Here is a 27,031-nt window from a genome sequence, read left to right on the forward strand (position 1 = left end):
TGGCAAAATAACTGCAGACCATCTCCTCCTAGTATTAAATTATATCCTGTACTCAGTTACAGTGTCATCTAATACATGTGATGGAGAAAATTTATTGCCTAATAAACTATAATTAATGTTGCTATAAACTGTTAATACCTGGGCAGATAGAGAGGACCCGTGCAGACATAAACATTTTTATATATTTTAGTCAATCTGCGAACATGTTTCTCCAAACGGTTCCATGAATTTCTATTGAAACCAACACCAACTTGAGGTGCAATGTTTGACAAAAAGAATGTTTGATCAACATAGGTCTGACTACTTCGATGATTCCCTGCAGCAGCAAGATGGCCCCTGTCATATCCACTGCCCTTGTAATCCTTGTTGGTTGACCTGGAAAAATAAGTGCCAAAGAAAAAGTCATGAAAATACAATGGTACCCAACAAATATTTAAGGACTTTTAACATAACAAAAAACACTGAAATGTAGTGCACATTACTACTTTTATCCTTTCCCTTAACTAACTACTAAACAGTACAACTATTTTACTTTGTCCATAATGGACTCTCTATTAAGGGCTGCAACTGATTAGACGGTACTTCGCATTTTTCATGATTATGTAGCAATGCCGCGTGGGACTTTGTATTTGCTTACTGAAGGCATCAAGTAGCTGAAACAAATTTAGTACCTTAAGCCAAGTAAAATATTTCTGTGGTAATGTAATTATAAAAATCATATTTTTAATGGCAATATTATGAGTAGGCTAGATTGCTACTGACCTCATAGAAGAGGTGTTGTTGAGTCACAGATAGGCACAACAAGAAGACTGCTAAACAAGTAAGATTTCGGCCAAAATGGCTTCTTCTGAGGTACACTCCCCCCCACATTCACACACATTCATTCACAACATAACTCTCACATACATGACCACTGTCTCTGGCTGCCGAGACCAGACTGCAAGCAACTGCGCACTATGGGAGAAGAAATCTGGGTGGTGGGAGTAAGGAGGAGGCTGGGGCGGGAAGGGGGACGCATAGGAGGATAGGAGTGGGGGGACAGTAAAGTGCTGCTTGTGGGAGCATACGGGACATGGTGGGGAGAAGGTAGGGCAGGTAGGTGCAGTCATCAGGTTAGACACTGTGTGGGACAAGAGGGGGGGGGGGGGGGGGGGGGTGGGGGGGTGGTAGAAAAGGAAAGAAGTAAAAGAGACTGTGATTGTGTTGGTGGAACAGAAGGTCATATAGCGCTGGAGTGGGAAAAGGGAAGGGGGATAAGTGGGTGAAGTACAATGAGTAACCTTCGTCAGTTACTGTCCATCACCTAACTATGTCTTTCCCTGTTCCCACTCCAGCACTACACAGCCTTCTATTCCACCAACACACAGTCTTTTTATTTCTCTCCTTTCCCACTCCCCTCCCCCCCCCCACCCCCACCCACCCACCCACCCAGAGTCTAACCTGATGACTGCACCTACTCACCCTCCCCTCTTCACACCATGCCCCTGTATGCTCCCCAGACAGCACTTTACCATTCCCCACCCCTACCCTGCGAGCCCTCCGACTGTCCAACCTCCTCCTCCTCCTCCCCCCTATTACCCAGATTGCTTCTGCCATCATGTGTAGTCAGGTCTTGGAGGCCAGAGACAGTGGTCATGTTTGTGTGTGTACACTCCAGATGAAGGCCTTCTGGCCACAAGCTTACTGCTGACAGTCTCTTTTTGGTGTCTGTCTGGGTCTCAACGTCTCCACTATATGGTGAGTAGCAATACATCCTTTTCATAATATTGTCATCATTCAATCCTGGACTTCCCATTGTTTTACACATTTTTAAAACTGTACAGCCCAACTGAGGAGTGCAACTTAGTAGCAGATGAGTTTGCTTCCTCCTCCTCCTCCTCCTCCTGATCTCTCTTCAGTTTCTGACTGAAAGGTCCTTTCTGATCTTCTGTTACAGTTCTGTTGGTAGTTCTCAGTTTGACTACAAACTGGCGAATCTCAACAAGAATTCTAAATGTACATCTATCCTTTACCATATCACTTGTGATGCCAAGATGATCTTCAATTTCAAGTAGTCAAGATAGATAATTCTTTTAGTGATCTAATGATTGTAGCAGGCTTCAAAGCCCCAACAGAACGTATCTCAGCTCTGGTAGACCAACACCTCCAACCTATGACCCGCAGACTCCCATCCTACATCAAAGACACAAACCACTTCCTAGAACACCTCAAATCCATTCCCACTCCTCTCCCACCTGAAACCTTTCTTGTCGTCATAGAGGCTACATCCCTTTACACAAACATCCCACATACCCATGTTCTCTCTGCCCTTGAGCACTACCTCTCCCAACGCCCACCCGAAGGTCTTCCAAAAACCTCATTCCTTATCACACTTACCAACTTCATCCTCACCCATAATTACTTCACTTTTGAAGGCCAGACCTACATACAAATCAGGGGAACGGCCATGGGAACCAGGATGGCTCCGTCCTATGCCAACCTCTTCATGGGCCGCATGGAGGGGGCTTTCCTGAAGACCCAACAGCTGCTTCCCCTGGCCTGGTATCAGTTTATAGATGACATCTTTGTGGTCTGGACTCATGGCAAAGAAACACTCCTTAATTTCCTCCATAACCTCAACTCCTTTTCGAATCTGAATTTCACCTGGTCCTTCTCCAAAACCCAAGCCACCTTCCTGGATGTTGACCTTCATCTTGTTGAAGCTCACATCCTCACCTCTGTCCATATCAAACCCACAAACAAACAACAGTACCTTCACTTTGATAGCTGCCATCCATTCCACATCAAACGCTCCCTTCCCTACAGCCTAGGTATTCGTGGCAAAAATATCTGCTCCAGTGACGAATCCCTCACCAATTACACCAATAATCTGATCAGTGCTTTCCTCTCCTGCAACAATCCTGCAGACCTTGTCCACAAACAGATCTCCCGAGCAATACATTCCTCCCCGTCCAACAACAATGTTCCTACCCCCAGACCACACAGCAGCATCCCCCTTGTCACCCAATATTATCCTAGCCTCGAATACATCAACAAATTACTCTGCCAGGGATATGACTTTCTCAAGTCAACCCCTGAAATGAGATCATCCCTTGACAAAATTCTCCCCACACCACCCAGAGTTGCCTTTCGTCGCCCCCCTAACCTCTGTAACATCCTTGTCAAACCCTACAATATTCCCAGACTACCTTCTCTACCCAGCGGTTCCTACCCCCGTAACCAGCCCCGCTGCAAGACCTGCCCCATGCATCCCCTGACAACCACCTACTCCAGCCCCGCTACTGGTAAAACATACACAATTCAAGGCAGGGCCACATGTGAAACAACACGTCATTTATCAGCCGACATGCCTGCACTGCACAGCCTTTTACATTGGTATGACAACAACTAAACAGGCTGAGCGCATGAATGGACACAGACGAACAGTCCGCCTAGGAGAGGACCAATACACAGTAGCAGAGCATGCCCTCCAGCATAATTCTAGGGACCTAGGAACCTGCTACACCGAATGTGCCATTTGGCTTCTCCCACCCAACACCAGTCCCTCTGAACTGCGGAGATGGGAACTTGCACTCCAACACATCCATTCATCCCGCCATCCCCCTGGACTGAACCTATGTTAAACAACCTCACCCCCATTTACTCTTCATTCTTCTCTCTTTCCCTTTCCTCTTTAGCCATTCACACATTTTGCATCCTAAATAGTTGTGTTTATCTTTATACTGTATACCACTTTACTTCTGTATGCATCATCTTTGGTTTGAAGCTGGCACAGTACTTACAGTAGAATATCTTTGGTTTCCCTCTGACAACCATGCCTCCATCCTTGCTACCCTCCCTGTTTTCCTTTCCCTGCTGCTTCATAACCTGGGTTGTGAGTAACTGAATCCACTTTCCCTTCTTCCCTTTCTTCCCCCTCTCTCCTCCCTGATGAAGGAACAAAGTTCCGAAAGCTAGGAACGTAAATTTTCTGTTCTGTTTTGTGTATCTATCGGCTGTACTGAGCTGAGGTAAGTACTGGCCAGCCCCTCTATCTCTTTGTTAGTAATTCTTTTAGTGAGCTTAACAACATTCATTCTCAGAATGTGACTATAAAACAATAGTCGTGTCATTTCTGGACGTGTCAGATTTTCTTAGGACGCTTGCGTAATACCTGTGATTTCCTTTATAGCCAAATTCCGCCAAAGTAGTCTGGGCTTTCCTTGTGGCTCTGTCTTAAATTATTGATCTTCATACAGTTATCAAGGTCTATGAATCAGTTGTGTGTGTAATGCCTGTGATTTGATTAAATTGTTATAGCATCTTTGTTTTGAGTTCCAGGATACTGATTTTTCATTATACCTGCTCTGACGTGATGTTAATATTTGTTTGACAAGTTCTGTAGCTTTTCCAACTACAATGAATTCTTCTAATATCTTGGGCAGTGTGTGTCTATTGGATCTCTTTGTCTATAAAGAGATACCACCAGTCGCCTACATTTGCGAATCTGCAAGGAGGTTTTGAGGGTGAGAATTTTTTCTTTACAGGCTATGCCTTTCCTGAATTCTGCCTGATGTTCATCAATGACATGGTTAGTTCATGTCTCAAGTCACTTGTGTAAGACTCTTGATAATATTTTGTGAGTAGGCTTAACTGGTAGCAGGGAAATTGATATTTATGTCCATTTTATCACCTTTTTGGACCGCCTCTACAGCTGCGTGATCAGCATAGATAGCTGCCATGTGAAGGGCATAGGTTTGATTAACGGTGCCACCAAGGCATTTTCCTTGTTGGGAAGACTGTTACGGGTTGAACTCTGCCTCATGATGCCAACTGAAGAGCTACTTGACTGAATAGTAGTGGTTCCATGGTCCAGAAAGTCTGCAAAACAGCCACAAGAGTTGTGTACTGACCAGATGCCACTCCACACTGCACCCACATCACTCCAAGGCAGAGGATGACAACGCTTGGTAGATGTCTCTTGGGCCTTCACAACCTAGACGAGGAGCTCTTTATTTATTTTATGCATATATCTTCTATCCAGCACATAAATCACACACAAAAATCTTTTTGCATGTTAGTTTTACAACTCACAAGTTCAGGTTATTTAAATTTTTAGATGAACTGGATACCACATGATGAATATTTGCAAATTTAAGTAAAAATGGGTTATATAATTTGATACCGTATACTTGAACTTATTGTACAATTAGGTGGAAGTGTTACGGATTTTCCAGCACAAATTGCTGTGTGAATGAGTAAAAGCAGTTGTGCTGCAGGTTAGACCTCACAGCTTCTTTTTATTTATTTATTTTTATTATTTAAACCAGAAACATATTATGTCTGTGTAATCTGGCACATGGTACATAGTTTTGTTCCTGTGTGATGTACATCTTTTCTCGCATCAGCTGATGTTGCAATGTGTGACTGAAGTAACTGAACTTTTACTATGGTATTGCATAACTGAGTAACCAGCAATACCATGCACCCCCCTCCCCCCCCCCCCCAAAAAAAAAAGGTTTCTTTCTGTTTTATTCAATTAAATATAGATGGCATAAGTTTCTTTGATTTACTCGTCTTTGTTAGTTTACACCTTGATTCATTTCATCTCCCTGAAGGTTCTTCTTCACAGGGCTATCTACAGAAAACAATGAATGAATGGAAAATATTGTTCTGAGTAAAAAAGTCTCTTTCCTCAGCGCTCTTCTTTAACAAATATAACTACTTCAATTTTTGTTTATCAGCTTCTGTGAGCCATGGAACACATCAGTGCATAGTTTACAGAATGCTGATCAGAAAATTTATAAACACCAGAGTTAAATAATGAATAAAATATGAAAAAAATTTAGGAGCATGTAAGTAGATAACACACTACAGAGAAACGTTCTGAACTACTGCAAGCAACTCCTGTTAGGATAGGAGGAGTGTGCCATAAGGAAACTTTTCAACATGGATTTCAACACATCAGGTTCATCACTCCAATTTTCAGTTTTGATGGAAGACTGTTGAAAATTAAAGCTGCTGAATAGTGCACACCTTTCTCTCTTATCCACAAGGATATTATTTTTCTGTCTAGAGTTCACCAAGTGAATTCGCAGTTCATTGTGAACAAGTCAATATTGTCAATACTGTCTGTGTCAGAGACAGTAGAATTCATTCTTACAGTAAATATAACAACATTCACTCTCTGCACAAGATCCAGAACGTGATACTTCCAAGAACACCTTCCCTCTACCCTCAGTCCTAAGAATTTAAAATAGTCAACATCGCCAAGAGTTTGGCAACCCAGAGTTTCATGTCACGTACTTATGCATTGCATTTTGTTGCAGTTAAGTGTTAAGCCTAGTTTACACAACACCATTGGGTTGCACACAACTCTGCTACCAGCAACTGTGCATGTGCAACACGCGTTTGCACAACTCACTGGCGAAACTAAACTTTTTTGGTTTGTTCCAGCTTTGGCAACACTATTAGCATGAATACTGAGGTCTGTCTAAAGTAAATAAACTGAAATATCAGGTGGGGCATGGAGGAAATTGTTCGCTTTTTGGGTACCAATGCAACACACTGGTATTTGTAGGATTTTAATGGTGCCGACTACAAAAGCAAGCAGTAACTTGTTGCTGCGCTTTAGATTGTAATATGCGATCTGAACATGAATTCGTAGACAATATTTTAACTGTAGAGCAAAATCCAATCAATTAAAATAATAGGAGTTGGAGTGGATTGGATTGGATTGTTTGGGGGAAGGGACCAAACAGCGAAGTCATCTGTCTCATCGGCTTAGGGAAGGATGGGGAAGGAAGTCGGCCATGCCCTTTCAAAGGAACCATCCCGGCATTTGCCTGGAGCGATTTAGGGAAATCACGGAAAACCTAAATCAGGATGGTCGAACGCGGGATTGAAGCGTCGTCCTCCCGAATAATTATAGGAGTATGCACACAAATGAATTAAGAAAAATACTGGCAAGCAAAACATCTAGCTGCAGAATAGTCCATGTCTACAACATTAAAATCTCATGGTTCGTGTTGGTCAATTCTTTTTTAATAAATATAGATGACAGGAGAAAAGGCTAAAGAAATCTGGAAAATTGAAGTCTTTATTCAATATTAATTGATTTAAAATGCCAAAGCAGTGCTTCCCATTCACAAACTGTGTACAGATGATTAAAGTAACTTGTAGGGTCTTCCAGTACAACTTTCGCCAAAATCAGTGAGCAAACAAGCTGATGTCTTTTCTTTATACAGTTGTGAACCCGAACACGTTTATCCCCCCCCCCTCTCTCTTTTAAATCTTTTGTCTTGTTTAGCGACTTCATGCAAACAAGATTAACTACGCCACAAAACAAGTTAAATTACGTCACAGCTTGTACAGCTGCCAACACATTTTTCCCCTCTGTTCGGCATTCCATTTTCATCTCTGAGGGAGAGGAATGGGCTGTTCTAAGGCATGCTGTATACCCTCTTCAGCCACTGGGTTCTAAAGAGAATTATTAGGTTGTTTATTTATTTATTATTTCTTTCAAAAGGGGAGGGGTTTGTTGCGCATGCCACGTGTTCTCCACACATCCATCCGCTTTCCTCTCTTAGATGGGACTGCCAAAACTTCCATTTCACCCAACTACAGCACACTCAAAACGATGAAACTGAAGTGTACACTGGTGGTGTTGTGTTTACAGACATATGCGAAACTACTTGTTTGCAACTTGTTGCATGGGACAAGTGCCACAAGCCAGTGTCATGTAAACTGGGCTTTAATCCATTCTCTGAAAGCCACAAGCTGGTGTTACCTATTTTCCTAATGACAACATCATTTATATTACAGTACACACCTTTCACCAATAAAACTTGTGTCATTTACAAAAAGAAAAATATTTGAGCTATCTGTCATATTTAGCAGTAGACACAGAGACATACTGCAAAAAGCAAGGGATGGAGAAATGCACCTATATTTTCCATGGGCCATTAGATTCAAATCTCTCCTGTTTATTGACACTAAACGCGAAACATCAGCCTCCTACATTCTACATATTTTCCATAATCCCGTAACATTCAACCTTACATGAAGTATTACATGGTGTAGATAATTTAATGTTTTCACTGTCCTCAGGCTATCATGTTGTTGTTGTGGTCGTCAGTCCTGAGGCTGGTTTGAAGCAGCTCTCCATACTACTCTATCCTGTGCAAGCTTCTTCATCTCCCAGTACCTACTGTAACCTACATCCTTCTGAATCTGCTTGGCGTATTCATCTCTTGGTCTCCCTCTACGATTTTAACCCTCCACACTACCCTCGAATGCTAAATTGGTGATCTCTTGATGCCTCAGAACATGTCCTACCAATTGATCCCTTCTTCTAGTCACGTTGTGCCACAAACTTCTCTTCTCCCCAATCCTATTCAATACCTCCTCATTAGTTATGTGATCTACCCATCTAATCTTAAGCATTCTTCTGTAGCACCACATTTCGAAGCTTCTATTCTCTTCTTGCCCAAACTATTTATCGTCCATGTTTCACTTCCATACGTGGCTGCACTCCATACAAATACTTTCAGAAATGACTTCCAGACACTTAAATCTATACTCGATGTTAACAAATTTCTCTTCTTCAGAAACGCTTTCCTTGCCATTGCCAGTCTACATTTTATATCCTCTCTACTTCGTCCATCATCAGTTATTTGCTCCCCAAATAGCACAACTCCTTTACTACTTTAAGTGTCTTGTTTCCTAATCTAATACCCTCAGCATCTCCTGACTTCATTTGACTACATCCCATTATCCTCATTTTGCTTTTGTTGATGTTCATCTTATATCCCCCTTTCAAGAAACTATCCATTCCATTCAACTGCCCTTCCAAGTCCTTTGCTGTCTCTGAGAAAATTACAATGTCATTGGCGAACCTCAAGGTTTCTATTTCTTCTCCACAAATTTTAATACCCACTCTGAATTTTTCTTTTGTTTCCTTCACTGCTTGCTCAATATACAGATTGAATAACATCGGGGAGAGGCTACAACCCTGTCTCACTCCCTTCCCAACCAATGCTTCCCTTTCATGCCCCTCAACTCTCGTAACTGCCATCTGGTTTCTGTACAAATTGTAAACAGCCTTTCGCTCCCTGTATTTTACCCCTGCCACCTTCAGAATCTGAAAGAGAGTATTCCAGTCAACATTGTCAAAAGCTTTCTCTAAGTCTACAAATGCTAGAAACGTAGGTTTGCCTTTCCTCAATGTAGCTTCCAAGATAAGTTGTAGGGTCAGTATTGCCTCACGTGTTCCAGTATTTCTACGGAATCCAAACTGATCTTCCCCGAGGTCAGCTTCTATTAGTTTTTCCATTCGTCTGTAAAGAATTCGCGATAGTATTTTGCAGCTGTGACTTATTAAACTGATAGTTCGGTAATTTTCACATCTGTCAACACCTGCTTTCTTTGGGATTAGAATTATTATATTCTTCTTGAAGGCTGAGGGTATTTCGCCTGTCTCATACATCTTGCTCACCAAATGGTAGAGTTTTGTCAGGACTTGCTCTCCCAAGGCTGTCAGTAGTTCTAATGGGATGTTATCTACTCCCGGGGCCATGTTTCGACTCAGGTCTTCCAGCGCTCTGTCAAACTCTTCACGCAGTGTCGTATCTCCCATTTCATCTTCATCTCCCATCTTCCACTTCCATAATATTGTCCTCAAATACATCACCCTTGTATAGACCCTCTATATACTCTTTCCACCTTACTGCTTTCCCTTCTTTGCTTAGAACAGGGTTTCCATCTGAGCTCTTGATATTCATACAAGTGGTTCTCTTTTCTCCAAAGATCTCTTTCATTTTCCTGTAGGCAGTATCTATCTTACCCCTAGTGAGATAAGCCTCTACATCCTTACATTTGTCCTCTAGCCATCCCTGCTTAGCCATTTTGCACTTCCTGTCGATCTCATTTTTGAGACGTTTGTATTCCTTTTTGCCTGCTTCATTTATTGCATTTTTATATTTTCTCCTTTCATCAATTAAATTCAAGGATTTCTACTAGCCCTCGTCTTTTTACCTACTTTATCCTCTGCTGCCTTCACTACTTCACCCCTCAAAGCTACCCATCCTTCTTCTACTGTATTTCTTTCCACCATTCCTGCCAACTGTTCCTTTATGCTCTCCCTGAAACTCTGTACAACCTCCGACTTAGTCAGTTTATCCAGGTCCCATCTCCTTAAATTCCCACCTTTTTGCAGTTTCTTCAGTTTTAATCTACAGTTCATAGCCAATAGATTGTGGTCAGCGTCCACATCTGCCCCTGGAAATGTCTTACAATTTAAAACCTGGTTCCTAAATCTCTGTCTTACCATTATATAATCTATCTGAAACCTGTCAGTATCTCCCGGCTTCTTCCATGTATACAACCTTCTTTCATGATTCTTAAGCCAAGTGTTAGGTATGATTAAGTTGTGCTCTGTGCAAAATTCTACCAGGCAGCTTCCTCTTTCATTTCTTACCCCCAATCCATATTCACCTACTATGTTTCCTTCTCTCCCTTTTCCTACTACCGAATTCCACTCACGCATGACTTAAATTGTCGTCTCCCTTCACTATCTGAATAATTACTTTTATTTCATCATACATTTCTTCAATTTCTTCGTCATCTGCAGAGCTAGCTGGCATATAAATTTGTACTACTGTAGTAGGTGTGGGCTTTGTGTCTATCTTGGCCACAATAATGCGTTCACTATGCTGTTTGTAGTAGCTTACCCGCAATCCTATTTTTTTATTCATTATTAAACCTACTCCTGCATTACCCCTATTTGACTTTGTATCTATAACCCTGTATTCGCCTGACCAAAAATCTTGTTCCTCCTGCCACCGAACTTCACTAATTCCCACTATATCTAACTTTAACCTATTCATTTCCCTTTTTAAATTTTTTAACCTACCTGCCCAATTAAGGGATCTGACATTCCACACTCCGATCCGTAGAATGCCAGTTTTCTTTCTCCTGATAACGACGTCCTCTTGAGTAGTCCCCGCTCTGAGATCCGAATGGGGGACTATTTTACCTCTGGAATATTTTACCCAAAAGGACGCCATCATCATTAACCATACAGTAGAGCTGCATGCCCTCGGGAAAAATTACGGCTGTAGTTTCCCCTTGCTTTCAACCATTCGCAGTATCAGCACAGCAAGGCCGTTTTGGTTAGTGTTACAAGGCCAGATCAGTCAATCATCCAGACTGTTGCCCCTGCAACTACTGAAAAGGCTGCTGCCCCTCTTCAGGAACCACACGTTTGTCTGGCCTCTCAACAGATACCCCTCCGTTGTGGTTGCACCTACGGTACGGCTATCTGTATCGCTGAGGCACGCAAGCCTCCCCACCAACGGCAAGGTCCATGGTTCAGCCTATCATATAGCCTGATAATGTTTCACACGCAAAAGAATAAATTGCATTTTCAGTGGATACCCCTTTCTTGAAGGCAAACCATGAGTCTGGCAGCAAATTATAACACCCCACTCAGATTTAGCGGTAAAATGGCCCAGTGGATAGCCCATCATAAACTGAACACACATCAAGCATCGAAACAGGAAGAAAGTGTAATGAACTATGAAAAAAGAAGCAAAATAGGAACATTGAACAGTCCAAGCTCAAGATGTGCAACCCTGAGCGAATTCCAAGAACTATGACATTGTGGTTGTGCTGTCACAGTACTAGACTGTAAACTGGGAGATCTGTGTTCAAATCTCCCTTGTATCCCATTTGTATTACCCCTTGCTCCCACAAAATTATTATCTTTCCATCTCGCCACAGACGTACCAAGTTACTGGTTATATAAGTCATGTCACAAGAACACATTATCTTCACAAGTAAATGTGATGACTAGTGAAAGCAAGCCAGGTACCTCATCAACCTCTCACAGAAAAGAAAACAACAAATAAACAGTAGTGAACTATGTTACAACAAAGGAATTCAAGAGTCAAAACTTCCAAAACAGAACACAAGAGTCAAATGTGGTACTTGTGTACAATAAATAGGAAGTATGTATGTTCAGAGGTCTTTTCGTTAGCTCTTGCTGTTGCAAACTGATGTTATACCATGGCACAGGCACAAATTTGACTACAGCGAACACAAGTCAACGGTTGGACAGACAGTTCATAATTTTGTGAAAAAAAAAAAAAAAATATGGAGTACAAGGGAGATTTGAACATGGATCTCCCCCTTCACAGTCCAATATTGTGACCACATAACCATGACACCCTAGCTATACAAATTTATTCACTGTAGCACATCTTGAGCTTGGACCGTTCACAGTTCCTGTTTTGCTTCTTTTTCCACAGTTTAGTACATCTTCTTACTGTTTTCATCTTGATCTGTGTTCAATTTTGGTTGGGCTATCCACTATTCTATCTTATCCCTAAATCTGAGGGGGATGCAATAGGGAGTTCCCCTTGTGAGAAGGTCCACAACTCTCCTATGCATTGCTTTCTTACAAAACTTTTGAAAATGTTGGTCGCAAAGAAATTGGTCAGTAACTATCTAAAATCTCTCCCTTTTCATAAAACTGGTTTCATTAAAGAGTACTTCAATTTGTCCAAAAACTCACACCACCTTCAAGGTTCACTGCACAGGTGACTGAATACAAAAATAATTTATGTGATTTTTCTAAACCTACTTGAAAAGTCACCATATGCATGGGAGTCTTCATTCTTTAGTGATTTAATAATAGATTCAGTTTCATCTTAGCTTTTTTTCACATAGCTGCATGTAATATTGTTGTCTCAAAACACAAGCTTTTACATATTAAGCTGTACCAATAAAATGTTGATCCAACTTGCCAACTACTCAGAAAAAGTGATTGCGAAATATTCAACACAGCTCTGGTGGATAAGTAAATAGCTTCATTCTTTCACAAGAGAAGCTGAAGTAGTTCAGCATCCTCATTTTGCCCTAATACTTCTTTCACAATTAATCACACAGTTTAATTTTGTTCTGAGAGCTTTCTATTCCCTTCAGTGTATCATTCCTGAGCGTTTTCCAGAAACATCTGTAGCAATTCTCCTACTGGGCTCTGACAGCCCTTCAGGTCGTGATACTGCCCCTGATTCCTCCTCAACAGATTTAAAAAAAAAAAAAAATTAATCAGTGGGCTTATTTTCAAGTTATTTGTCCACTGCCCTGTGATACACTCTGCCAGCCAAAATGCAGCATCAATGTGAATGCTGTTTTCAAACATGGGAAGAGTGGGTTGATGTTTGAAAGCAGCTGGAAATTTCCCTGACTACTGTCTAATGATTGGCACCTGGTGTAAATCAGTGCATTAGAAGAACTGTTGGAAGGCTTCCTGTACATGGTGGACAGGGACCAGCGAGGACTCCGCTTGTTGTACCAATCCCTCTAACCAACAAGTCTGAAACAAACTGAGACAATTCAACCTATATCACCTCTTTTGTGGAAAACTGTTCTGTATGGTGCCAGGAGGAGGCAAATGCAAAAGAGTAAGGGTCTATTAACCATCGGCTGTTCAAACATACAGTGAATTATGGTAACCCTTAGGGAAATGGCAACAAGGGGCAGGAAGGAACACCAGGTGCATCCAGCGTGTGTACCTGGGTGCCTCATTCAACATGTTGAAGAGGCCATTCCAGCAGCCACTGAGGAAACAGAGTGCAACTACCTGCAGACTGTGCGCACGTTGGAACAAATGATGCCTGTTGTCTGGGCTCCAAGGTTTGGGTCATTCCAGTCACTTGCAGAGGAGGTTGAGAAGAAAGGTCTTGCGCATGAAGTTTCAATGAAGCTCACGATTTGCAGTATTGTCCCCAGAACTGATCGTGGCCCTTTAGTTCCGAGTCAAGTGGAAGGACTGAATCAGAGACTTAGAAGTTTCTGTGACTTTCTGGACTTGCTCCATACGGTTGAGAACTCTAGGAGCCTCCTAAATGGGTCAGGTGTGCACTACACATCAAAGACTGCTACTCAGGTAGCCGACGTGTTGGCTGCACACAAGGGTTTTTAGATTAGCAACTCTCCATTCAATCCAGATAATGATAGCTGTGACCCAGAGGTATCAGTGTGAGATCAAAAGAAATGCCCCCCACAGTGGGAGTATTAAAACCCTAATGGTGACTGCCAAAGCACTTGCAACAAAGTGCCAACAGTGTGCAGTGCTCATGAAAAGCAATGAAGCTCACATAATACTAGATAAAGAAATTTGCTTGAAACCTGAAAGTTAGAGCAGTGAGACTTCTGGAGAAAATTTAATTGTACATTGAAAGAACAGGCAAATGGGGAATGGAGGTGGTGTATTTGTTGCAGCAGACAGGAAACCCAAATCCACCAAGATCGAAATTGAAGGTCCATGAGAGATTGTTTGGGCAAGACTTAATATCAGGGATAGGCATAAAATAATTGGATCCTTCTATTGCCCACCACAGTCATCTCCTCATGTAGTAACAAAAAAATTTGGAAAACACCTCTCTCCACATGTATGTAAGTTCCCAAATCATACTGTAATCATTGATGGAGACATTCATCCGACAATTAATTGGTAAAATTATAGTTTTGTTGGCAGTGGGATTGATAAGACATCCTGTGAAACAGTAGTAAATGCCTTCTCTGAAAACTACCTAGAACAGATAGATATGAACATTCCTCATCATGGAAACTTACTGGATCTAATGGTAACAAACAGACATGACCTCGTTAAGAATGTGCACATTGAAAGTGGTCTCTATAACCATGAACCAGTTGTGGCAACAAAAAAAGAGAGAGAGAGAGAGAGAGAGAGAGAGAGAGAGAGAGAGAGAGAGAGAGAGAGAGAGAGAGAGAGAGATATGTTCAGTGAACTAGATAAAAAAAAAACTGTAGTGTCATAACTCAGTATGGAACATGAAACTTTCAGCAAAGGACAGGAGCATGTAGAGGAACTACGGCACAAGTTTAAAAGAATAGTTGACCATTCACTGGATGGATATGTATCCAGCAGAACAGTTCATAATGGGAGGGAACCTCCATGTTATACAGTCATTGTGAAGAAACTTCTAAAGAAATGAAGATTACTCCATAATAGGCATTAAAGCATAAGGCTATAGACAGAGAGATGCTGAATGAAACACATTTGGCTGTCAAGAGAGCAATTTGTGATGCCTTCAGTGACTACAGCAGCAGAATATTGTCAAATGATCTTTCACAAATCCCAAGGAATTTCTGCTCCTGTGTACAGGCTGTTAGTGGCACCTAAGTTAGTGTCCAGTCCCTAGCAAATGGGACAGGAACTGGAATTGAGTGTAGCAAAGCAAAAGCTGAAATGCTTAACTCTATTTTCAAATTTTCCTTTACAAAGTAAAATCCAGAACAATTGCCACAATTTAACCCTTGTACCACTGAAAAGACGAATGAAACAACAGCTGAAGTCATTAAAATTGAACAAAGCTCCAGGGCCCAATGTAATCCCTGTCAGATTCTATACTGAATTTGCAGCTGCATTAGCCCTTCTTCTAACTGTAATCTATTGTAAATACCTCTAATGAAAACCATGCCCAGTTCTTGGAAAAAAGGCGGAGATCACACCGACCTGTGAAAAGGGTAATAGAAGCCATCTACAAAACTATCGTAAAATATCCCTGACATCAGTTTGTTGCAGAATCTTAGAACATTTTCTGAGTGCAAATGTAATGAGGTATCTTGAACAGAATGATCTCCTCAATGCCACCCAGCGTGCATTTTGAAAACATTAATCATGTGAAACCTAATTCGCACCTTTCTCACATAACAAACTGAAAGCTTCGGGTCAAGGCAATTGGGTGGACGAAGTATTTCTCGATTTCTGAAAATAATTTGACTCAGTACCCCACCTATGCTATTTGTCAAAAGTATGGCCATATGGGGTGTCAAGCAAAATTTGTGACTGGATTAAGGACTTTGTGGTAGAGAAGACACAGCATTTTACCTTAGATGGAGAGTCATCGTCAGATGTAGAAGTAACTTCGGGTAGGCCCCAGGGATGTGCATTGGGACCCTTGTTGTCCCTAGTGTATTTTAATTACCTTGCACACAATAGTAATAGTTACACCAGGCTTTTTGCACATTTTGCAGTTATCTATAATGAAGTACTGTATGAAAGTAGCTGCATAAATATTCAGTCAGATCTCAATAAGATTCCAACACGGTGTAGATATTGGCAACTTGCTTTAAACATTCAAAAATGTAAAACATTGTACTTCATTTAAAAAAACCATAGTATCATATGACTATAAAATCCGATGAGTCACTGTTGAAATCGGCCAACTCATACAAATACTTAGGTGTAACATTTTGTGAGGATATGGAACAGAATGATCACACAGGTTCAGTCATGGATAAAGAAGTAAGTGACTTTGGTGTACAGGTAGAATACTGGAGATGTGCACTCAATCTACAAAGGAGATTGCTTACAAATTGCTTGTGCAACTGGTTCTAGAATACTGCTCCAGTTGTGGGACACATACGAGATGGGACGAACAGAGGATACTGAACGATAAAAAAAAAATGGGGGGCAGCACGGATGGTCACAGGTCTGTTTAATCCGTGGGAGTGTGTCACAGAGATTCTGAAGGAACTGAACTGGATGAGTCTTGAAGATGGATGTAAACCATCCCAAGAAAGACTATTAACAAAAGTTTCAAGAACCAGCTTTAAATGGTGGCTCTACGAACATACTACAACCCTTACATATCGCTCACTGAAGGATCACGAGGATAACGTAAGAATGATTACTGCATGCACAGAAGCATTCTATCAGTCATTCTTCCTGCGCTCCTCACGTGAATGGAACAGAAAGAAACTTTAATAACTTGTACAGTGGGACTTGCCCTGCCACACACCTCACAATGTAATGCCTTTATTATCCAAATCAATTGTTTATTAGTACTGCATATTAATGTAGGGAAGGACAAGATCAGCTGGATGTGTCCGAGGGTTACGCACAATGTTTAGGCAAGCGATCCAGTCAGGACCATCACGCATGACATATTATGCTGTTACGTGTATTCACTGTCTGAGTCCACCCAAATTTAAATTTGGTCGGTCTTGTGCCACTATTTTTAGATGACACTCACAATTTCCTTCAATATTCTTGTTTTTCAAAACCTGCACTGTCATTACGTGATGCACATTCTCTCAGCATTTTCCAGTTCTTGTGACTGATGCACACGAAATCTGAATAAACAAGACTTGTTGAAATTAAAACTTTCATCCCGGTTTATTCCATTTTCCAACATCTTTACGTCAACAGACTTCTTAATTATACTGTCCCAGGAACCCTTGGCATCTGCATCACAATACTGATCTCATCATCATTCATTTTATGATTATATATGAGACAGAGTTCTGTGACAGCTGATTTTGCTTTACTTGGGTATGTTACATATGTTCGGAGCAACTTTGAATGTTCTCATAGTCAGCACCATGTGAGCTGTGCTATAAGGGTAGGCAACTTTAAAGCAAGGTTTGTACTGTTTCTTGTATGTTTCATAATTATTCTTATAACCCCCTCCCCCCCAAAAAAAGACTGTTTTGGTTTGGTGTACATTTTCCCAGCATATGATGTAGTGTCACAGTCGTGAATGTATGTGAAAGTATACAGCTGTTTCAGCACCAATGTTCTTGAGGAGATTTCTTACTACACAGCTCAGCTTTGCAAGTTTTGAGTTTGGGGATGATGTGAGATCTTCACAACAGATTTTCTTGAATCTGAATCCCAAAAAATTTAGTTTCGTTAACAGCACAACCCTTCTGTTACCTGTATTTTTGATTTCTTGTGTAGGTTACAGATTCCTAGGATAAATTACTAATTTGTTTCTGGAATACTACTATGACACTTTTATAATATCTTTTGAAGTCTAATTTCTTTGTTTTTCACTTCAGTCTATACACCACCACCATAAAGAAACTCAGACTGCAACTTCGTTGCTATGACAATTGGGGGACCACCTCAACAAATGCGCAACAATTTTGAACTGCAATGTTATGGGGTAACTCAACTTTAAGAAATGTAGTGTTTATTGCTAAAAAATGTGCTGTAAGAATAATGTGTGATGCTCACCCATCATCATCTTGTAGGGATCTGTTAACAGAGTTTCGCATTCTGACTTCTGCCTCACCCTATATTTATTCTCTCATGAAGGTTCTTGTAAACAGTCCACTGCAGTTCAAATGTAACAATGATATACATAATTACAAATACCAAAAGAAAAAAAATGACTTCCATTACTCCACATTAAGGGTGTCTTTAGCATAAAAATCGGTTCACAATGCTACCATCAAAATTTTAACCTATTGCCCAATAATGTAAAATGTCTGGCAGACAACAAAGTTAAATTTGGAAACAAACAGAAAAAGTTTCTCCTTGATAACTCCTTGTATTCCATAGAAAAATTTCTAATTTTGTAATGCATAAAAGATGATGGAATTACTAACTGGCAACAGAAAAAAAAGAAAAAAGTTAGATTATTATCAGATGTAGCCATATTTACACATAAAGAATGTGTAACGTGAAAATAAAAGGGCTCATTCCACATTTTTGGCTACGATTAATCACACAAATGATTCACGGAAACTAACTGAAACAGTTAAGTGTTTGGGCCAGAAGTGGACCAAATTATTTTACTTAACATAGAATACGAAGCTACTGCCATTGGCTCACTTGTTGTTCATACTTTGAATTTTCATGGTTAAATTAAAATAAAATGTGCAAATAAAAAACAACAGGGAACAAAATAAGGGCATTAACACCACTAACACAATGGGTAACAGGATAACAGCACCAGAAAAATATGGAAAGCTGTAGAAAGTATGTTACATACGACATTACTAGCACTAAATAACAGTTTTAGAATTGTGTACTTTAAGCATAATATGTTTTTAAAAACTGAAGCTATCACGTGAAGTGTATGTATTGATGGTAAAAATTGGGGGGTTTGACAGAAGTGTCCAATCCCACGCGTAGGCTTCGACCCATGACGTAAGGGTGTTGTCGTGTGTGACGTTATGAAGGCGCGGACTTTGGTTTGTGAGTGTGGCGTGTTTGTAGATGTCGTCATGTTGTGGTTTGTTGTGCTCTCTGGTGGTATGTTCAGGGTTTTCGCTTGTGTGGTGTAATGGGCTCAGTTTGCTTTTGCTCATTATCCAGAATTGTTAGAGTGTCGGCTGTGTTTGTAGTGGAATTCGTTTCAGTGAGTTAACGATTTTGTGTGAAGGTTAATTTAGTGTTGTTCGCTGTACGTCGTGTGGTAATTTTAGTAAAATTAATCGGTTGCAGTTTTTGTTCAGGAATGGATATGACGGATAAAATTAACAGTGCGCTGGTCAAGGGAAGTGTTCGATCCAAATGTGTGGCTGTGTGTGTTGCTATTGGTATCGGGAGATGTTTTTGAGCTATATAGGCTAAGGGAAGTGTTTGCTCCTAATTTATGGGATCGGGTGCTGCTGTTGAGCTATATAGGTCAAGGGAGGTGTCTGATTCCAGATGATAATTGTGTTTAGTGGTATTTGGGGAGTTATGTGATGTCGGTTTTTTTCGTGGTTTTGTATGGGGGTGGGTGTCTAAATTTGTTTGTATTTAGTTTGCCCCCCCCCCCCCCCCCCCACCCAAAAACAACTCATTTCCCGCACTTGTCCCGTTAGTGTCATTAGGCTTTTTGTGGAAAGTGTGTGTGTTTGTTTTTCGATGTATTTTCGTCCTCATTATGTGTACGTAGCGACCTTATATGCGCCATATTGGAATCGTGGTGTACGGTTGTTTCTGCCATATTAGTGACGTCATGGGTCAAAGCAGACGGGCGGGATCGGACGCTTCCGTATTTCCAAATTGGGTTTTGCACGAGTTGGAATTTCTCTCCAATGTTGAGATGAATAAATAAAGAGTATAGGCCATAGTGATGCTTCTTCCATTAATTATTTTAACCCATGTTTCACAATTGGTGATGTTATTTGATCAATTTTGTACAACTGACACGCATACACAATTGCTCCTTCTTGAAAACTACTATTTATTACGGATACTTACTGAAATGTAGACTGGCAAAGGCAAGGAAAGCGTTTCTGGAGAAATTTGTTAACATTAAGTATAGATTCTTTTAAGTGTCAGGAAGTAGTTTCTGAAAGTATTTGTATGGAGTGTAGCCATGTATGGAAGTGAAATATGGACGATAAATAGTTTGGACAAGAGAATAGAAGCTTTCGAAATGTGGTGCTGCAGAAGAATGCTGAGGATTAGATGGGTAGATCACATAACTAATGTGGAGGTATTGAATAGAATCTGGGAAAAGAGAAATTTGTGGCACACCTTGACTAGAAGAAGGGATCGGTTGGTAGGACATGTTCTGAGGTATCAAGGGAGCACCCATTTAGTATTGGAGGACAGTATGGAGGGTAAACATCGTAAAGGCAGACCAAGGGATGAATATGCTAAACAGATTCAGAAGGATGTATGTTGCAGTAGGTACTGGGAGATGAAGAAGCTTACACAGGATGGAGTAGCATGGAGAGCTGGATCAAACCAGTCTCTGGACTGAAGACAACAACAACAACTTACTGAAAACGTGGTTTGTTCCTTCAAAATTGCTATTTATTACGAGTACTTAATGGAAACATGAAAGAGGAAAAATTAATGGTTGTGTGATGGTAAAGGTTTCCAGGTATGAATTACAAGTTGTGTGAAATCTACTTACAGTACCTAAAGAATTTATGAATAGAGTCATCCTCCTTGAATTCGCACTTGGAACGATCTATTGCATCGTTATGCCTCACTGATTCGCGTTTTAAGTGTTCAAACACCCAATGGGCTACACGATTTCTTCGATCATAAGACAAAATGAAATCGTCAAACGATCTCACATTGTCAAGCCCTGGAAAGCCAAACCTCATGATCTGTAATAAGAGAAAATTATTTTTTCACGTGTGTAACACTTCTAAAAATTACAAATACGTGTCATAAGTACAGGACAGAAAAAACAAACATTTACCTGTGAAACTCTACTTTTTGGTACTGGCATGTTCGTCGTATTTTCATCAACTACCGTGATTTCCTTAGGAGTTATGGGAGCAGCAGCAGATACGGTTCCAAACAAAGGCACACCAGGTAGCACTGGATGGGCGATGCTTAAACGTTTACGTTCTGACCATTTACCCCCATACCAGCCAGCTAATCCGGCGCCCGATAACAGAATGACCTCTACTGCTATATTTCTCATTTTAGCACTCTTAAGGTAAACTGTTGATACGTTTGTCAACAGGGAAAATACACAACTGTTGCTTGTTGCTTCCAAAGCGACACACGATCGATAAGCACTTCAGCTTCTTGGTTGTGACCAGTGACATAAGAAAAACGCGACAAACGCAGTAAACAATATGGCCACTACCATAAAAAGTGATGCTCTTGGCGATTTTTTCAAACGGGCTAAGCTGCAGATCAGTCGGCCACTACAACCAGGCTTTTTTTTTTTTTTTAATATCACGTTTGCTGACTTCGCTAAATCACAACCAGCCTGTCACATTCCAACCTCGCACTGAACTGCAGTTCAGTCTGTCACCCACAAATAATTTTTAATGCTCTAACATTCGTTGGGGGTTGGTTTCGCCAAATAAAAAACGGTAAATATATGCACCTAAAGGTGACGCGACAGCACACATTACGACACTGGCCAAAGCTGATGTGTCGTATCTAACATTCCTCTAGATCCACAGAGCTTTCAAAGTACTGACCTCAAAATTTCACGGGAAAATGTGTAGCGAAGTTGGATCTGCAATAGCACAATTCATTATGGTTTTCTTAGTGTCCAATTTTTATAACATGCCGTTAAATTCTCTCAAATGCACCTACAAAGTGTGGGATTTGTCCGACATTTATTTACAATCCTGATACAGCTGCATACCTCCTACGTACACACAAAAGTTGCGCACGTTTCGAACATCATGTCGATGAATCACGTGACGTCACAAAGATTTAAAATAACAGGGAATATTACAGATTGAGGGGTGTAAACGGCATGCACCAGTCTCAAAAACATTGTTCTTCGACTTCAGCTGAGCAGATATTTTCGGACATAAAATTCTTATACCACGATGTGGCAACATGTAAATATTTCCCGGCACACAGTCCGTCCACGCCTCTCTCGGATGTAAAAGCATTCTGATTGGTTGACAAGCCACCCAACTGTCTCACGAAATTCTTATATTCCTTCCCTTCATATATATTCGTCGTTGCAGTAGTAGCAGTTCTTCATTTATTTACGTAAGAACCTTTATGGGATATTTTTCTGTAATTTGCTTAGGACATTCATCTGAAACCTGCTGTTTCCGTTCAGTAGCACTTTACAAAAAAATTTAAAGTGAACACGTAGTCGTAATGTCGCCGTAGATTCTTGCCGAACAGATTCTTTGCAGCATATTAGCTTTACTAATAACATCAGGCTAGTTGACAACTGAAATAACTTCTGCGGCCAAAAACATTAGAAAGAAGGAAAGAGCAACTACATTAGTGTAATGTAAACATGCTTGCACGTATTTTGTAGTTCGCAGGGGGATAGAACAGTCTTTATATTTTCATGTCATTGGTAAGTACAGCATTAACCAGCACGCTAAACCATTGTGTTTTAGTCAACAGTGATGTGAAAGGTATTGAAAATAAAGCGATACTACATAATAAACTATGAAGATTTTAAGGAGAAATTTTTAGTGCTTCCCATGGCTGCACAAACTGCCTTTTGTGAAATGGCCCCTAGGACGTTATTAAAGCAGACTTGTTCGTTCTGCAACTTAACTCTTGGTGTCTTGTGTACTTGGAAACGTCTCACGAGTTTTGAAAGTTGGAACGACTAACAGGATAATCTTTTGAATCAGACTTTCTTCGTTGTCTCCCATGTTTCGCTGCCCTTAATTAACATGTAGAATGAGAATTGAAGTGAACGGCATAGTGCGGATCTTAACAAGCGACGTAAAGAACAATAGCCAAATTGATCGTTTCTTTTCAGTCCTTTCATGTGATGCAGTAATTGCTATGTCACATTGTAGTGTTTTCTACGTATTGTGATAATGTTGCGACTGATCACGTCATGACGTAAGTGGCTGAAATGTAGCTGCCTCTTTGCGGGCGATACAGTTTGATATTTTATTTTATTTTGATATATGTTACTTTATACATTCGAATTTCGCGTATATATTTATCTAGCTTTGTTAACACACACATCGGATTTGACAGACGTACAATTCTTAGAAATTTATATGCACCAGATGCCTATATGCCATGTGGCAACTACATAAATTCAAAAGAAGAGCAGCTGTACTGCTGTTCTTTATGCCATTATTATCAATCGCTATGCACAGATTTGTGTAAATTAAATTTGTCAGTTGATTTATTCTGTCAGCATAACTCCTAAAACTTTACCCTCAGTGTAACAACGCTGTAATTTATCTGTAACAACTCTGCAATTTATCTGTAATATAAGCATGTACAAAAGTGAGACTGAAAGTGTACACACTATAGAATTCCCACATTGAAGATAGCAACAGATGTCTACAAGTGAACCACTGTAAACTGTATAGTCATTAGTTAAATACAGCTGAAACAATCTTTTTCTGTGCCACTTTGTCACATACCTACCCGTGAAAGTTGCCCACTGTACATAATACTCATTGCTGTGAGAGTTGTAGTGCAGTAATCCATATGAGGTTAATATATTGAACATCAGTAGGTGATATGCTTGATAAGGGACAAAGGAAACTTTTTAAAATGTTCAGTTTACCTTAGCTTATTACACATGCCAATGAAGTAACCATGTAAGAAATAGCTTTCCTTTTCTCTGAAATTAGTAACAATACATCATACTTTGAAAGTGTTTTGATACCTAGCTTAGTTGTTAGCATGTGGCATTTACGATTTTCAGTAGCGCCAGCTCAGATGGAGACAAGCCAGTGACATTACATAAAGAGACTTGATGGATCCGGCATACAGAATAGTGCCGGATGGCCAAGTTCGGTCAGCTGCTGAAGGAGGAAGAGATGTGCAAGAAGTAGAAGTTGCGACACCTGCAGCAGTGGTAAGTGTAATTAGTTTCCTCACATATTTTGTGTGGGGCTGTTTCCCAGTTGCAGCAACTAAAGTTTTAGTTCATTTTGTGGTATTTAGAGTAGAAAATTGTTATAAAAATAGTTGAGAGTTGGTTTATTACGTCCCATATATACATTTCTCGCGTGTTTCATTAGCTTATTTTCTAAGTCTGCATAGAAATTGCTGTTTGTTTTCTTTATTTTTTGCCATAAGTAATGCTGAGATGAAGACAATAAGAATAAATCATTTGTTGCTGTATGATAGGAAATACATAGGAAGAAGTGAAGAAAACAGTACAACCATCAGTTTTCACCCAGGGAATTATCAACAAGGCAGCTATTTGCTTGTGCAACATAACTTCTCAGTAGACTGTCAGATATAAAATTGTATGTCTTTAACTATCAACACACCACATGAAGGTAGTGTTTTTAGTGGGGGACATTATTGTTATTAATTCTGGGAAACAAAAAAACTGGCATTGGAAATTTCACCTGATATACATGGCTCAAACGAAGTCCACAGTAGCAGAACCCAGGTATACCTCCAAAACACAGTACCAGAAATGTTGCTTGACCCATTTAGCTTAAACGACATCTACAAAACCTCATAACTCTGGTATGGAACACTTCATTTACACTAATAGCTAAAACAAAAGTAGTGCACGTAACTTATACTGAAAACCAAAAATCATCCATATAGATAAAACAAACTCCATGATGCTTACCAGTCACAAATCAGCACGATTTCCAGTACCTTACAACACAAACCAAAAATTCATAAAAAACTGCATCAGTGCCATTTTTGATACACAAGACCCATCATATGTACTACAATAAAAAACAAACAAAATCTCGAAAACTTACCAACCAAAGTCTGACACACACACACACACACACACACACACACACACACACACACACACACATGTAACTGGAACATAGGATCTATAGCCAGTAACTTCCACATCAGGCTTAACTAAACTTCACATTCAATCTGTTGTGACAGCAATATTTACATCCACCTCAAATGTAAAGTACTTGTGGTGTTAGGTTCGTCTACCTTTGAATTTAGAAAATGTCATTCTCTAAGAGATGGACATTGCTACTGACAGTTATCTAGTAAGCCTCCCTATTGATGAATCGATAGCCTTTGGTTGCCTGGCAGTAATCTACAAATGTTAATTTCTGCGAGTTCTTGTTTACTACTTAATGCGATGGCGTTTCAGAATGTGGCCCGTAGCACTGCAAGCAAAAATCCTTAGGCGTGACAAAGCTAGCTTTCTCCTGTACCAAAATTCATATTGCATTTTACTTCTGAGTGTGGTGGATGAAAACTATTTGGTAGGTATGCAGCTGTAGACACAGAAACCTAATAGGGTAATTTCATGTGAAATCACCCAGTGGCCGTTGCCCTTATGTCACAGATTTTTCAGAAAATTTGATGTAAAAATGTGCATAATGAGTTACGGTTAAAATATTTTTTCTAGAATTTTTTGACCAAAATTGTAATTAGGAGACCATTTTGAAATGTGGACCCCTTCTACCATCTGGCGTTGAGAAACACAAAGGCCTTGTAAATTTGTAAACACTATAACTTTTTTATTTATGAATCAATTTTATCAATTTGGTGTCATTGGAAAGTAAAAGAATAGTGCTGTGTCTAAGCAACAAATGTTTGAAAATTTGTAATTTCTCACTTTTTTTTGCAAATTGTTTTTCACCAGAATCACAAATTCCACCATCTGAATTTTTGTTTCAAATAATTCCTACTGCCATTCTTTTTCAATAATGCTGTAATACATTACAATGGAAAAATTCAGTCTAGCAGCAACACTCACAAGCTGTGTGTGTTAGGTTTTTGTATGTCTGTGCACTTTATATATCTGAAAGACTTTTTGTCTTGATTTTGTTCTTCTTACATAAGCAGCCATTCTGTGTGGTAATTAGAGAACAAGAAAGTTTCAAACCATCGAGTTATTTTCTGCAACATACACAGTTGATTAAAAATCACAATGGAAAACAAATGTTCTTTGGGTTTTATGTCAGCAGATGTGTGTCAGAAGAAAAGCGGTAGCAGTGAAGAGCTTGATTAATAGATATGTCAAGCCTGAATCAAACTGATATTGAATTATTGAAGCTAAGAAGCACCTGTGAAAATATTGAGTGTGTTTGTTCTTCTCACAAAAGGCTCTATTTAGGAACATTTGAAGACAAAGATTTTGCTGTGACCCTTTTAAGAAGCATGGTAAAAAGACTGCTAAGAAATCTTTGAAACCCATTTCTTTAACCATGGCAAGGAAATATAAAACCCTTGGACTTATCCCAGGTACCAAGCTGTGCGTAACATGCCATAAGGACATTATCTCCTATGGGGGATAACATTCCAGGGATGGATGAATGTAAAGTTAAAGATCAAGAATATACATCAGATCCATCTACAGCTTTTCAAAAACTTAATGAAAGTTGTGAACTGCTTAAGGTTACCAAGAGAGCACAAGACAGGCATCCAGAATACATTTGATCCAAGTCTCGCCGCTTAGCTTTAAAATTCCAGCAAACAGCATCAGAAGTGCTACATGTTCCAGTGAAAAATGTGTCTGAAGAAACTGGCAGTGCTGAATGTACAGACTGTAATATTTTAATGTGAAAACTTAAAGAGAAATTCAGCAGAAGTTCTTTTAAAGATAAACTACAAATACTTACCTTAACACCAGCTTCATGGAGTAAAGAAAAAAATCCGAATGTTTTTTAACACTACCGAATACATGGTAAAGAAATCGAGGGTATTGCTAAAAGAAGATGGTATTTTGTCAAAAGGGAGTTATAAATTGGGAAACAGAATATGTAAGGATGTAGAAAAACGTGTCCAGAATTTTTACTGTGAAGATGATATAAGTCGCATTTCTGCTAATAAAAAGAACGGTCTGTCTGTCCCTTCAGAAAATGGCAAAAGAGTGTATAAGACAAAAAGACTAATTTTACATAAGCTGAAAGATGT

The 27,031-nt window shown here is 39.9% G+C and overlaps 2 protein-coding genes across 5 annotated transcripts in view; one reads left to right on the top strand and one right to left on the bottom strand.

Annotated features, from left to right (window-relative positions):
* LOC124620378 (endonuclease G, mitochondrial-like) overlaps positions 1-22,117 on the bottom strand; it is a 44,278-nt gene extending 22,161 nt beyond the window's left edge. Inside the window, 3 exon segments of the mRNA XM_047147054.1 lie at positions 139-375; positions 20,663-20,856; positions 20,952-22,117. Of these exon segments, the coding sequence (XP_047003010.1) occupies positions 139-375; positions 20,663-20,856; positions 20,952-21,179 (659 nt within the window). The 5' untranslated portion in view covers positions 21,180-22,117.
* LOC124620377 overlaps positions 22,072-27,031 on the top strand; it is a 51,432-nt gene continuing 46,472 nt past the window's right edge. Inside the window, exons 1-2 of one of the 4 annotated variants that reach the window (XM_047147052.1) lie at positions 22,072-22,219; positions 23,871-24,023. In XM_047147052.1, the coding sequence (XP_047003008.1) occupies positions 23,922-24,023 (102 nt within the window). In that variant the 5' untranslated portion in view covers positions 22,072-22,219; positions 23,871-23,921. The other 3 variants (XM_047147051.1, XM_047147050.1, XM_047147053.1) reach the window with 3 other exon arrangements.

This window comes from Schistocerca americana, chromosome 6 (genome assembly GCF_021461395.2).
Source record: "Schistocerca americana isolate TAMUIC-IGC-003095 chromosome 6, iqSchAmer2.1, whole genome shotgun sequence".
NCBI classification, from domain to species: domain Eukaryota; kingdom Metazoa; phylum Arthropoda; class Insecta; order Orthoptera; family Acrididae; genus Schistocerca; species Schistocerca americana.